At 38.7% G+C, this 15,215-nt stretch overlaps 2 protein-coding genes across 2 annotated transcripts; both read left to right on the top strand.

Moving 5' to 3' along the window:
- The first annotated feature begins 755 nt into the window (after positions 1 to 755).
- Positions 756 to 5,582, top strand: LOC137728469 (uncharacterized). The gene is made up of 7 exons (XM_068467249.1): positions 756 to 1,904; positions 2,065 to 2,192; positions 2,645 to 3,793; positions 3,906 to 4,500; positions 4,597 to 4,735; positions 4,988 to 5,081; positions 5,191 to 5,582. Exons 1-7 carry the CDS (start codon positions 762 to 764, stop codon positions 5,306 to 5,308), a joined length of 3,366 nt encoding a protein of 1,121 aa, XP_068323350.1. The 5' UTR covers positions 756 to 761; the 3' UTR covers positions 5,309 to 5,582.
- Positions 5,583 to 11,492: 5,910 nt separating this feature from the next.
- On the top strand, positions 11,493 to 13,903 carry LOC137728916 (uncharacterized). The gene is made up of 5 exons (XM_068467716.1): positions 11,493 to 12,241; positions 12,343 to 12,400; positions 12,621 to 12,704; positions 12,898 to 13,033; positions 13,300 to 13,903. The coding sequence occupies exons 1-5, from the start codon at positions 11,623 to 11,625 to the stop codon at positions 13,570 to 13,572; spliced, it is 1,170 nt and encodes a 389-aa protein (XP_068323817.1). The 5' UTR covers positions 11,493 to 11,622; the 3' UTR covers positions 13,573 to 13,903.
- The last annotated feature ends 1,312 nt before the right edge of the window (positions 13,904 to 15,215 follow it).

The following is a 15,215-nucleotide window of genomic DNA, read 5'->3' as shown; positions in this document are numbered from 1 at the left end:
TAAAAAAATAAGACAGATGATTGGGCGTAACCACTCTGGAAAAGAATAAAGAAACAACCATATGGCCCTACATTCCCAACGGACTAAAAAGTAAAAACCAACGTCTCTCTCTCTTATTCAATCCCTATTTTTTCACACCAAATCATCTCATTGTTTTATCAGTGCAATCTCCTCTGTTTCCATCCTCTGTTTTCCCTAGAATCTCATGATTTGATTCCCTAACCTTCAAATTTTGGCAATCCAAGACAAACCCACATAAAAATACACACAGAAAATTTCAAATTTTTTATCTTTTCACTGTTTTTTTTTTTTTGTTTTTTGTTTTTTGTTTTTGTACAGCAACAGGCTAACTCTGTTTGTTGTGTCTGTGCATTGGTGGTGGTGTGGTGGTTACCAAAAAGCGTGTCTAAAAATAGGCAAAAATTGCAAACAAGAATGAGGTATTATACGAGCGGATGACAAATTGTTTTGTTCCTAAGAAAGCTCGTCTGTTTTTGTGTAAAATTAGCGGCTTGTTTCGCTCCTTTCTCAGACTCTTTGGGATCTTCCATTTTCTTCCTCTCTTCACATACAAGATTTTTCTTGTGAGGTTGGATTCTTTGTTTTCAATCCCCCCCGCCCGTCGAATTTTCAATATGGGTTCTTTAATTTCCTCCTTCTGGTTTGGATTTCAGGCTCCTCTGAAAATTCTGTAGTTCTATGTAATTACAGTAATTGCTTCAGACCATTTGAATTCTGAGATGGCATCATCACAAGTTGAAATGGCGTCTTCTGCGCCTTTTGGGTGCGTGTTGAGGGATCACAACCGGCGAGACAGGTGCCGAGAGAGAAATGCCAAGGCCACGCAGGCCGCTTTTCAGAAGAATCTGAATAGCTTGGTGAGGAATCACCTCACCACCTGCATTTCTGTCTCTTCAATATCTGCCTCCAGTGACAAGGAAAGCAACAACTCCAAAGACCGAAACATTGAAAATGTTGAAAGAGATGGTGGTTGTTCGACAATGAGCCCGAGGCAGTCTCGAGTTCTTGGTCGACAGGCTGCGAGACAAGGAGGGAAAGAAGGAATGGCAATGATTGAGAGGCAGAGCCAAGAGGCAGAGCTCTTGTCGGTGCCTAACTCCGCACCTTCATCATCGAGGACATCAACATCTATGAAGGAGACTCTTTTCAGAACGGATAGCTTGGCGAGAATTTACAATCTGGGAGTTGGAGCTTCCTCGCTGGTTCAAATATGGGAGAAGAGGCTGAACCAATCAAACAGTTTCAAGATGAGTTCCAATGGCAGCAATGGCAGCGCAGAGACAAGCAGGTCTAACTCTGGATTCAGCTGCAATGAGAATGAGAACATATTCAATGCTTCCAATGAATCCAGTGCTTCCAATGAGTCCGTAGGTTCGAATGCACCAGTTTTCGAGAAACAATCGTCGAGAGGGTCTCAAGCAGGGGACTCTGTTTGTGTTGATGAGAGGTATGACACCGGCCCGGTTGCTGAGGATTCATTTGAGGACACACATTCTGAGGAAAGCACCACAAGTGATGCCCTGAGCAATTTAGATGCAAGGGAAAGAGAAAGAGAAAGAGAGAAGGTTCGCGTTGCGGATATCATTAGAAGGTTGAAAATGACAGCGCAATGTCCATTATCTTCTAGTGATGACAATGATCAGCAGTCTTGTACCAATGCATCTCCGTCTAGAGAGCGCGATTGTGAGAGGCTTTTCGGGTCTGATCAGACAGAGCAGCTGCACAAAGGGTTCTCTCAGGTTATAAGTTCACCGAGGATGATCAGAGGCAGGCAGGCTTTTGCTGATTTGCTGATGCACTTGGAGCGCGACCGACATAAGGAGCTTGACACGCTTGTAGACCGCAGAGCAGTTTCAAGATTTTCACACAAGGGACGAATTCAGGTGCGTTAATTATTCATTGATTTTTTAACTCAAGTTTTCTTAAACAAGCTTAGTTCTTAGTTTACAGTGCACTGAATTATATTTAACCCTTTTCTTCCTTCTTTTCAAATTGCAAAGCTATTACATATTTACTTACTTAGCATATTATGCTTGTTTGCAGTCAATGCTTCGGCTTAAACTGCTACAACGCCGCATGGCAGTGGCAGTAGGTCAAGATGTACCGTGCCGGAAACCGGCAACATCTCAAGTGAACAAAGTTCCACACGGGTCTGCCATCATGCATCTCAGGTACAGTGATCATTGAAACATGCCAAGATACAAGCTAGTTCTGATGCTAAATTTGCACTTTGCTCTCTGAATGCAATTTTTCTAATTAGTTTAAACCTTAAATTAAGTGAAGTTAAAAGTTTTAAATGCAATGTTTCCATAGATGGTATAATTAAATCTTCCTCACACAGTGAGAAATGCAGTTGTTCAGAAATAAATAAATTCTGAATTTGGAAATGCTTAGTTAAAGAAAAAGAACTTAATAATTGCACAAAATTGGAAAGAAATAAAATCTTTCAACTGTTATCAGTTGTTCCTGAATAATATGAGGGTTTGTTTGGTGCTTCAGATTGTTTGATTGGATTACCTTGAATACAATGAGTTATCCAATCCAATCCTAGGCACCAAACGAATCGTTAATGGACTCTGTGTGATTGGAAAAACGAAGTAACATTTAGATCATTTAATTTCAGGGAGAGATTTAGCACTGGTGTGGAGCAGGCCTCAACTGATCAGAGTGATGCAGCTATTCCAAAAGGCCCTCAAAAGGAGGTTGTAAAGAACACCAGTGTACTACCAAAGAACTCCTCCACTCCCAATAAGCCTAGCACAAACACTCTTAATCGTGACGTTGATAGAGTTGAGCAGAAGAATGCAACCCGCGTGCGGGCCTCATTGCCGCATGCTAGCGAAGATCTTCGTGAAAAAGTTAGCATGAGTTCAAAAGTCACCTGTCAAGAAACAAGTTCAGTGGCTACAAACACCTCAACGCAAGCTAGTAACGATTTTCATGAGGAAGGTAGCCCAAGTTCAAAAGTCACCTCGAAAGGAACAAGTTCAGTGGCTACAAACAATTTGCTAAAAGCTAGTGAAGATCTTCGTGATGAAGCCAGCCCGAGTTCGAAAGTCACCTCTCAAGGATCGAGTCCAATGGCTAGGAACACCACAACTCATGCTAGCAAAGGTCTTCATGAAGAAGCCAACCCGTGTTTAAAAGTCACCGTGCAGAGAACAAGTCTAATGGCTAGATGTACCTCCCCTCATGGTAGTGAAGATCTTTACGAAGAAGCGAGCCCGAGTTCAGAAGTCACCTTGCAAGGAACAAGTCCAATGGCTAGAAACACCTCGCCTCATGTTAATGAGGACCTTTATGAAGAAGTCAGCCCGCGCTCAGAAGTCACTTTGCAAGGAATAAGTTCAGAGGCCAGAAACAACTTACCTCATGCTAGTGAACATCTTCATGAAGAAGCTAGCCCGAGTTCAGAAATTATCCGGCAAGGAACAAGTTCAGAGGCCAGAAACAACTTGCCTCATGTTAGTGAAGATCTTCATGAAGAAGCTAGCCTGAGTTCAGAAGTTATCTGGCAAGGAACAAGTTCGAAGGCTAGAAACCTTGATGTGCAAGAAAATGCAGATGCAACCACATCCTTGGTTGGTTGGGATGAGAATGAGATAGAAGAACAACTAGAGGATGACTACCAGTACTATGGAGATTATACTTATGACTGGATCAATGAGATTTCTCGCCCACGTAGCTACTGGGAAAACCTGAGAAAGGCATGGTACCAAGAGATGCTTAACTCCAACTCAGGCAAAGGGGAGATACGCCAACTTATCGAAAGGTACACCAGCATTGCTTCAACTTTTCGTGTTTTGGTTTAGTTGTAAGCTTCTGTAATAGTACAACCATATTTTTATGTTTTACTCATCTGAATTTCACATTGATCTATGCAGAAGAACAGTATCAAATTGTCTTGCAAGTGATTTCCGAGACAGAATAGACAGATTGATGGAATCTCGCTTAGAAATACAAGCGCAACCAGATGGCAGTCAAGAAGGAGAAGACGATGATATCAGCCACGATAGGATGAATCAATTGATGACTTTCTTACAACAGCATCATCAAAAGCAACAACAACAATTGCTGCCAGCATGCAGTCAAGAAGAAGAACAACAAGTGCAAGAACAAGAACACCAAGAAGAAGATCAGAACATGACAGAAGAAGATGATGATGAGGAAGAAGATGATAATGACAACGACGATGAAGGAGGAGAAGAAAGAAGTCTAATTAGCGCTCAATATCAAGAAGCAAGTGATGATTTTTACCAATGCACATCATTGCAGCCATCGCCATCTCACATGACAGCGTGGAGCTATCAAGATATAGAAGTGGGGGATGATTCTAATCGAGCTGCTTCTACATCTCCACCCCGACATTTGCCATCTCATTCTTACTGTTCAAATAGTCACCATGGTTCACCATCACCACCTCCATCATACCATCAAAATCACCATCACTTCTCTTCCCCTATAAGTCATCCTTCAATTGTGAGTTTAACTTTTTCTCCTCGACAGTTACGTCAACTTTGAGTTCTTAATTTATTGGTCAGTAAAGAATCTAAGATAACACTTCTGAACTTGCAGGAAATGGAATTCATATATGACATGAGGGGGCAGATGGAGCAACTCAATCGTGAGATGTCGGAGCTACGAAAAGTAATTAAGAGCTGTGTAGACATGCAAATGGTAATGCAACAATCCATGAAGCAGGAAGTTCATTCAGGTTCGTGTTGTACTACTCATTCGTTTTCTTAATTTAGGGCCTCGGTCAATTTAAAATGAATACCATAATTTTCACAAATGTATCAACTGAAAAAGTCTTTAAAAAACATCCTTGCTCTTGTTAATTTGTTTTTTTTAGAACAATTTTAAATACTCTTTCAAAGCAAAAATAGCGAGAATCAAAGTGTGAGTGTCTGCATTACTCCTTATTTTCGATCAGTTTCTTGACAGCACACTATTCTGTATGTTACAGGTCAAGCGGAGAGGAAAAGGTCTGCAAATGGATTACCAAAGAAAGGAAATTGTTGCATTTGCCACGAAGTGAAAGTCGACTCACTTTTGTACAGGTAACTTGTTATCCAACCAAGGCTTCCCATGTGAGTGTAAATCTTTTCATTTCAGTTTTTTGTTGGCTATAGTACTCATCTTGTGAGACGCCATTTCTGAAATTTACAGGTGTGGCCACATGTGCACCTGTCTCAAGTGTGCTCATGAGTTGCAATGGAATAGCGGAAAATGTCCAATCTGTCGAGCTCCAATTGTGGATGTCGTGAAGGCACAGATGGATTACTAGACTCTACCAGCACCTGGGGAACGAGTTCTTGCTTCAGAGGACCGTCTTTCTTTCGAAAAACTCAACATAGTGAAGCATACAACATTGGAAGAGGAAGCTAATTTTGTTCATCTTTGCCTATTTACTTATCTGCTTTTTTTAACATGTCAAAAGTCATCATGGGACATCATACATGGTTTCTCTTTTCCCACATATACTCGTGTGTATGTTTTTTTAGGAGAGACCCACAACTAACAAGCTCTACTATTTATTCATCTTGCTATATACAATTTGAGAAAAGGTGCCTCTTTTTGGAAACATGTTTTGCTTCATATCGAATCTATATTGTCATTCACTCATGTTAAAACATGTGAATCAGTATTACAATCTAGCAGCATGACTATTGCATCCAAATATTTCCGTAGTTACAATCTAGCGGTAAGATACCAGAAGTAAAGCTGTGGGAAAGCGGCTCTCCTAGTCATAATGTATTTCAAATTAGAGTCAGTAAAAGCAGGTAATCCCTTTTTTCAGCCAAAGACAAGAGTTGGTGTAATTTTACTGTTCTAGTGCGGGATTGTGATGTGAAGGGTTGTTTAACAGTTTGCAGAAACAAACAGATATCAGAATTATTGGATCTTGTTGGGGGACTTTCCTGTACATAGCAATCAAAGAATATATATATATGTGTGTGTGTTTGTGTGTGTGCGCGCTTTTTATTTTGTTTTCTTTGTGGTGCTTTAGATAATAATGCAGCTATGGCCTATGTGTCACAACCCGGTTCGGGCCCCCACCACATTCCGGATTCGATTTCACCGTAGCATTATATTGTTTATTTTGGGCCTCGATCACGCCCTCACGGTTGTTTCTAGGAACTCACACGAGAACTTCCTTGTAGGGGATCCTGGGCGATGTGGGATGTTACAATCCACCACCCTAGGGGCTTGACGTTCTCGTTGGCACACTTTCGGCCAGGGATTAGCTCTGATACTAAATTGTCACATCCTGGCCCGGGTCCCCACCACATCCCTGACTCGACTCCATTGTAGCACGATATTGTCCGCTTTGAGCCCCAACCACGCCCTCACGGTTTTGTTTCTGGGAACTCACACGAGAATTTCACAGTGGGTCACCCATTCTGGGAATGCTCTCGCCCAAACTCACTTAACTTCGGAGTTCCTACGGAACCCTAAGCCAGTGAACTCCCAAAAGGCCTCATGCTAAGTAGAGATAGGAATATACATATAAGGCTTATAGGATCCACTCCCTTGGGCAATGTGGGATGTTACACTATGTGTGTGTTGCCTCGAATCAATGATGGTTGTAAAATTCGAAAAACGCTAAACTAACACGTAGTTATGAAACAAAATAGCTATTATTTCACTGATATTTCTCTTCTTAATGTCGAAGAGATCACAAGTTCAAATTCTACCATAAAAAAAATTAAAAAATTAAAAAAAACCTTAAAATATTGCCCCCACACGCTTAGTTTTATCCTTAGTGTTGTTTCTGTCCTTTTTTACAACAGATGTGTGACTATAAAACCATTAGAACAATCGAACTGCAGACTTGGACGTAACCAAATTCGTTGTGCGTTCATTGTCATCTCAAGTTTGAATCCCTTTTTATGCTATCTTACTATTCACAATTCATAATTCAATTGTAATTAATTTTTCATGTATTGTTCTTTTCTAATTAAACAGAATGCAGTGGCCCCTGTGAGACACCAGCAGCCTAGCAACAACGTCGACAATTAAGGCCATTTTCAACCGATCCAGCCAGAGGGTCATAGGCCAAAAATAGTCCGAAATGACACGAAAACCGTCTACAACTGAAGGCTAGGCCGAAAGGCTCATAAGCCCCCCCGGGCCACAATTGGAGAATCGGGCTAATCGGCTGGCCCAAACCAACCAGCCACGGCCGGTCCAGCATTTTGAATCCCAATGGCTACTTGCTGATGTCAGCTAGCTGTTAAATTTGATTTTTTTTTTTTTTTTTTTTTTTTTTTTACAATTTTTTTTCCTATAACTACCTAAGCCATTAAATAACATTAAATAACATTAAGTAACATTAAACAATATTAAACAACATTAAACAACATTAAATAACATTAAAAAAAACATTTAACAACATAAAACTTAAACGCCCACTCTATGCTTCTTTTGGCCCAAAGAAATCCGAGATCTAAAATTATTGAGATTCCTTATCAACAAGAAATCTGCAAAGTTACTCGTACATCGACACGTGACACTCGAAATTCGAGAAGTAAAATTATTGACATTCCATCTCGAAAAATTATTGACATTCCATCTCTAAAAATTATTGAAGTAGTTTAATATAAGTAACCATATTAATTTAATTAAAATAATAAATTATATTTAACCCAATGACCATTTGACCTCTCAATTAGACATAATTTTTTGTCACAGAGCTATATTTGGCCTATGACCCTCTGACCCTCCCTCGATTGGAGCATGGGAACTGGGATGAACAAAAGGACAAGGGCAACTAAAGGAGAAATTTTTCCAAGTGTCGGGAACACCATGACACATGGTGTTCCCTCACTCATTAGGATTTGGTTTTATTTATTTATTGAAATATAAAATTGAAGGATATCCAAGATGTCAAATCCTAATGTGTGAGGGAACACCATGTGTCATGGTGTTCCCGGCACTTGGAAAAATTTCTCCAACTAAAGCCCTTTCCTTTCGGTTGTTATTAAGAGTGCCTCCTAACAACTCATCACTCAGGCCAGCCATACATTATTATTATTTTTTGTTAGTTATTATTTTCTTTTCTTGTCCAACCTTTTATTCCCTTCTAATTAGGCTCCAAAAATATCATGTATGCCTTGAATTTAAGCCATCACCCAAATATCCTTTGACCCCCAAAATTTCTTGACATCCGGGCGGGCATGCTATAGTAGTAACCAAGAGTGATCAAGTAACGATGATCTAGCGGCATAATCGTTAAATATTATGCTAGGGACATTCATTCAAGCTATGTTGAGGATTGTTAGTCGTTGATGCATTGTGAGCTCTCTTTTTCACATAGGTTAATGTACACACGTACAAATGACTAACAATCACTCACGTGTACTGTTAACTATTGTGCTTGGCATCTCTTATTTTTACTAGGTGCAATACCGGAACAGGTTTAAAAGAATATCATACATGGTTTTGTAATTACTAGGTTTGACTAGTATTCACATGCATGTTGAGCCCATATGTTATAGCTATAGCTCTCTTTCCCTCCAAGCAAGTTAAGGGTGTCCCAAATACCTTTGAGGATATACACTACTACATACCCCACACGTACACAGGTCTAGAGGCATGTTGTATGTGTGTGTGTGTAGGGTTTAGGGTTTTAGGATTCAAAGACACGTTGTTGTGGTGTCCACGTATTTCAATGATTTGAACAATTTATTTTTAGATCTTCTTTAAAAGAGCATGTTTATCAAAACTCACTCAAATCTAAAATCATATGATAGTTGGATTAGATTTAGTGTTTCTTTATAGAACCATATTTGTTCATTTTCTTCACTACAAATGAATGTCTTAATGGTTTTGGATTTGTCTAGTTCTTTGCGAGGATGATCTATGAATGATGTACTAAAATATAGACGGTTTAGATTGTTGAAATACATTACAAAGTGACTTACAAAATAAGTGTCAAAATGTGTGTAAAAAAGATGTCCCCGGATTTTAATCCTGTATGTATATATGTGTGTGTGAATTATTATTTGTCCAATCCAATCATAGATGGGGTTACCTTGTGCAATGTCCTCGTGACAACATGTCTCTAAACCTTAACTATTTGAGAGGGTAAGTCTGTAAGACAACTTCAGTATTTGATTTTTGGTACAAACAATAATGCATGCATTTTTTTATCTTTCTCAAAGACAACAAGGAACATCCCATCACATTATCATGATGTATTTGAAAATTCCTGAAAGTATTCTCTGTCATTCTCAAAAATAGAAGAAATCCAACTATTGGTACGAAGGACAATAAAATGACCCGACGTTTTTAATGGTTTGTGTGCTTTATCTCGCTTTCCTAAATTATTGCCTTAAAATTTGCCAGTCACCTTATGAAAACACTGCATTTTATCATGTCCAAAACCAACCTTTTTGTCTTGACAAATTTGTGTTTCTTTGATCATGTGGAAATAGCTATTAAGAGTCTTTTTATGCATGTAATCTACTATTGAGAAAAGACCGGTTTATACTACACAATGTAGATTGGTATCTGATACCGTTGGATACGAAAGATAGTAACTAGGGAGGAAGATAAAATAATGATGTATTGACAATGTTGCTTTCTGTATTAATTAATAGGCCAAAGAGGTGACTCAAGGCAACTGTACAACACTGTCTGTTGGCCTAAATTTTCTCAACTGACAAATCTCTATCATTAGAGGTACTAAAACACATGGCTTGTTATCTTGTGATTTCGATTGAAGAATTTATATGAATTTGGAGGTTATCCACAGAAGTAACATGTGAACCTACAAGAGGAGCTGCATTACCCAAAATAAAGTTAACCCTAGGAGATACCCTAGTTTCTAAGGCCAATCCCAACAAACATTTTTTGGATGTTGCGTATGTGTCATCGTAGTTGCATAGCAACGTTGGTAACTTCTTTGCTGGCCAGAGAAAAGAACAGAAAACCAAAACAAAAGAACTCTAATAATGTTAGGAATAATCTTCTTAGGCTTAATTTGGATTGAGAAATTTGAAATAAAGGATTTGGTTTCGGCACCAAGACTGGGTATATTTGCGAAACTAGAAAGCATCGAATGAAATGTATTTGAAATAACTTAGACGAAATGGATTTTAAATAACTATATGCAAGGAATCATTTGAAATCCATTTGTTTCCTTCTCATTTAAATCTTGACATGTAAGAATTGTGATAATCTAAACAAACATTTTGAAATAATAATATCATCAAAGTTTACAGATTTATAATCGCTCCATCGAAGCCAGAAAATATAGTTTCATTGATTCATCTATGGTGTGACACCTCTCCTACTTTTATTAATATTATAAGGTTGCTGCTTCTCCAAAATTCTTCACATGTCACTCAATAGTTTTCACTTTGAAAAATTCTCCAATATTCTTTAAATTATATGTGATGGATTGACAGAAGACTTTGATGGGGCATGTCGTTTAAGGTTCAAACGACAAAGGCCCACAGATTCAACTGCACATGACATATTAAAGCTTCTTCAAAGTGACCATATGCATACTTGTTTCCATCCAATTTTTTAATTAGACACAGTTGATAGTTACTAAACAATTTCATGGCCATTTATCCTGCCCAACCGGAGCAGGACCTACTAGCTTAACTCCTTAACTACAAAAATAATTTACTGTTTCAATCACTCAGATTTTGAATAAGTGCTGGGATTCTAATATATTTTGTTGTTATAAGGGGCATGTAATTCACATAGTTAAGAGAATTTAACTTGTATTCATGATTGTTTGAATTCTCATTCTCTAATATTAGTTGCATTAAAAGACAAAAAAATTTCTAATCTATTGAAAGAAATACTTTTCAGTGATGAGGGGTGCACTTCAACATGTAATAAACTTTAATCTTTTTTAGTTCCAAGAACTCAAACTAAAATCTGAGTCCTATTTTCTGGTCTTGCTTGTGTAAAAAAATATAATAAAATGCCTTCAAAACCTATGATTATTTTGATACAAGCAATATTGAGGAAAAAGATATGAGAAAATCTGAAGTACAGAAGTAGACACTTAAGTCAATTAAACAACTAGCTTCTTGCTTCGACCTACCGCATTTAATCTCTTTTAGTTACAGCTGATATTTTCGTAAAGCTAGGCATTGGTTGAAGTGTGATTAGCATATCATAATCTTGACAATCTTTTGCGCCAGCTCAAAAGAGAGACAATGATTGGTTACTCTCATGTACCCCACTCTCCAGCTTGGGATTGAGGACGCATGGAGTCTGAGCAGTAAAGTCACAAAGGTGCCGGGAAGAAAATAAAAAGAGGGTCCCTAAGAAGGCTGGCATTGGCACCACAATCCCCATCCTCTCCCCGCGCACCCCTTCTTTTGCCTCACCAAAATTACAGTTATAATCCTTCACTTCGTTAGGAGGTTGTCACTTTCACCCTCACAATAGGGTTACTTATGGCATACCCTAACCCACCCATGTTACAACTTAGCCAAAACCTGCCCATTGTCCCCACTTTTTTCTATAAAATCCTCCCCATTCCATTTCATCCCCTAAACCCTACTTAACCTCTTCACCTTCATCATCATCAAACCCTCTCCTTCATCTTTAATCTTCCTAAGATCATAAAAAATGTGTTCCTTGAAACCGAAATTGCAACGAAGTGTTAGTGTCTCTGCAATGTCCGCGAAACTGGTCAACCAGCGTCCAGTTCTCCAGCCAACCGGCAACCAATTTCCAAGCTTGGAACAAAAAAAGTCTCCTAAGAAAAGCTCCCAAGAAACTAATGTTCCAACTCCTCTTCCTTCACCAGTTCCAACTACTAAAACTAAGGCCTCACTTTCTCCTCCTATCTCTCCCAAGTTGCCTTCACCTCGACAGCCTGCGTTTAAGCGAGGTAAGGATCACAATCAGCTGAATTCTAGTGCTGAGAAGGTTGTAATGACGCCTCGTTGTGCAACCAAATCGACAAATTTGGTGAAAAAGTTGAAGAAATCTAGTTGCGTTGCACCTTCTGCTGAAAGTGTGTTGAAGAATATATCGTCTTTGATAGTAGAGGCACCAGGAAGCATAGCAACTGCAAGGAGGGAGCAAGTAGCAACAATGCAAGAACAGCGAAAGATGCGAATTGCGCATTACGGAAGAACAAAGTCTGCCAAGTACGAAGGGAAAGTTGTTCCTCTTGATTCTTCACAACCGAGTGATTTCAGTCAAGAGAAAAAGCGATGCAGTTTCATCACCCCTAATTCAGGTATAAAATTTAGCAGAAGTACTTGAACTTTAAATTTCTATAGACAAATTGTTGAAGTTATCAAGTTAATAAAAAAGTTGAAAAAATGTGTTTGCTTGCAGACCCAATATATGTTGCATACCATGATGAAGAATGGGGAGTTCCTGTCCATGATGACAAGTAAGTCTCTCTCTCTCTCTCATCCCATCTGTCTCTCGCAAACACACATACATGTTTGCAGCTACGGAAAATATGTACAACTAGAACCGGTTCTAATATTTTAATTAAAAATATGATTGAATCCCCAATTTTTTTTTTTTTATTAAAACTTGTAACCTTATCTATTTGGACACATTTCCCTTGGAGCTAAATTGCTAACTTTGCTTGCTCACATTTACAGTATGTTGCTTGAATTGCTACTGTTAACTGGTGCTCAAGTGGGATCAGATTGGACTTCAGTCCTGAGGAGAAGAGAAACGTTGAGGTGGGTGTGATTCCAAAATTTCATTACTCTTCTTAAGATCTATATATGCATGTTATAATGGTTCCACTAATAATAGCTTTGAGACATTTTATGATAAAAACCTGCACCTTTTGGGCGCACTGGAATGTATTTTTGAAGTCTTAAACAACAGCTACTTTGTAATCTTAACTAATCTAAGTGTTTCTTTATGCAGGGAGGCTTTTTCAGGGTTTGATGCAGATGTTGTGGCTAAATTTAGCGAAAAGAAGATAATATCAGTGTGTTCTGATTCTGGCATAGATATAAGCCTTGTTCGAGGAGCTGTTGACAACGCTAAGAGAATTCTTGAGGTACTATGAGATACAACTGGATCAGAATCCCCATCAAACATTTGATACATTTTTCACATTTACTAGTTAGGAAGTGATTTCTGCACTTTTTTCACCTTTTCTGCTCGACTCTCTTTCTTTCTAACCATTTGATAAAAGGAGTCCAAACAGTGAAAATGAGTGTGTGGAAATCATTTCCTTTACTGGTCGTGACATAAAGTAAAAAAAAAACGTAGTAAAGTGATTTTGATGTGAATATGATGTCTTAGTTTAAACCAACTTTACAGATAAAGAGGGAAGTGGGATCATTTGACAAGTACTTGTGGGGATTTGTGAATCACAAACCAATATCTACCCAATACAAGTCATGCCACAAGATACCTGTGAAGAACTCCAAGTCAGAGGCCATCAGCAAAGACATGGTTAGAAGGGGTTTTAGGCACGTCGGTCCCACTGTGATTCACTCCTTCATGCAAGCAGCTGGCCTCACTAACGACCACTTGATCACCTGCCCAAGGCACCTCCACTGCATTCCTTCACCATCATCACCCATGATTTGATCACAACAGTTCTGATGGAAAACACATGTTTGCTTAGATGGCATAGAATAGCTAGGAATATCCAAATTATAGCATAATAAGCTTATTCTCTAACTCTAGATGTATGGTTTGTAGTTTGTAATATAGTTGTTGTGTGTATTTAATCAGAGTGGAAATTATTTGTGCATGACGTCTGTTCTTTCTTAAAGGACGGATTTTGCATCAATAATGTAATTTGCAACTTATGGAAAACAATCTTATCTACCAATATTATCGACATCTTATCAACAGTCGTCTGGTCTTTAACGTCATGTCCAGAGAAAAACTTTTAGTGGGAGTCTAAGAGGGCTTGGGAGATGAAATAGGGACCTATTGTGGAAGACAAGCAGCATGTGCTGGTGGGCAAGGGCAATGGCAAGTGTATGGGTATGGGATGAATTAGCTTTCAATGGTTGTGGATGACCACCACCACCAACATCACCACATCTATTATTTGTTTTGCTTTTAACAAGATTGTGAAGAATAATCAGTACAGGTAGGACTGTTCGGGCCAGCCCTTCCATAGCCATGGACCATGATTTATCCGTCTATCTAATCCTCTTTCCACTTGAAGTGGATGAGTACTGTCAGTTCTTCGCTCAGAGATATAAAAGCTGCCTTTATGCACAAGAAGAAACACAGTCCTTAATTCTATATTTTAATTATTTTTCGTTATTTTTGTTTTTGTTTTTGTTTTTGTTTTTTGTTTTTTTTGTTTTTTTTTTTTTTTTTTTGGCCCTTTGCTTCTAGATTCTGACCTTTTTGGGATATTCGTATCATAAATTAATATAAAGTCTGGGTTTATGTTTGTTTTCACAAAATTAAGGTTTTCACTTGATATTCACAAATCTAATTTAAAGGGAGTGCTACCAATCTTCTTGACCGGATCTATCGGCTTTGTCTTATTGGCTCTCATTTTCATCATGTAATATTCTTTGTTGATCAGAATTGTCTAATTTTTAGGTCATTCTTTACATATCAACTATCTAAATAATCAACAAATTAGTCACTTAGTATTACGGTCTAGTGGTATTCATCTTCACTGGTAAGATAGAGTGTGACATCCCATCCCGAGATTATTAGAACGTACGTGTGAAATGACCTTTCTACCCCTAGTTTGTTTCGTTATGTTATTTGGTGGTTGGGTGTAGTGTTGGCAGGTACTGGGCCACACACACACTCTCACTGTCTCTATCCCTTTCTCTGTCACTTTCCCTGTCTCTCTCTCTCCCGTGCTCCCTTCTTTCTTCTTCTTCCTTCGAACTCGTACGGACACACACACAACTACACCAAATCATCACAGATCGAAGAAACTAAGGGCACAGTCGAGATCGTGAAGTTCGTGGGAGCACAATCGTACTATTTTCAGGTAAGAAATCCGTCGTTTTCACGTCGTTTCGACAATGGCAGATTTGTGTACTGTTCATGCAAACATTAATCTAGCACGTTTTTGGAATTTTGAAGCTCGTAGATGTCTTAGTGAGGTTCCCAGGAGTCCCGGAGTAACTCGTTAGACGGAATTGGACGTCGGAATAGCCTGGTTCGAAGTTGGCCGGTTTTGGTTTGTGTGGACAGGTATGATCTAGTGGTTTTTAGCCCTTAAAACTTGTATGGACGTGTTCTAC

The sequence above is a fragment of the Pyrus communis genome, chromosome 3 (genome assembly GCF_963583255.1).
Source record: "Pyrus communis chromosome 3, drPyrComm1.1, whole genome shotgun sequence".
Taxonomy (NCBI): domain Eukaryota; kingdom Viridiplantae; phylum Streptophyta; class Magnoliopsida; order Rosales; family Rosaceae; genus Pyrus; species Pyrus communis.
The sequence above is the reverse complement of the archived record's forward strand: the minus strand, read 5'-3'. Positions and strand labels throughout refer to the sequence as shown.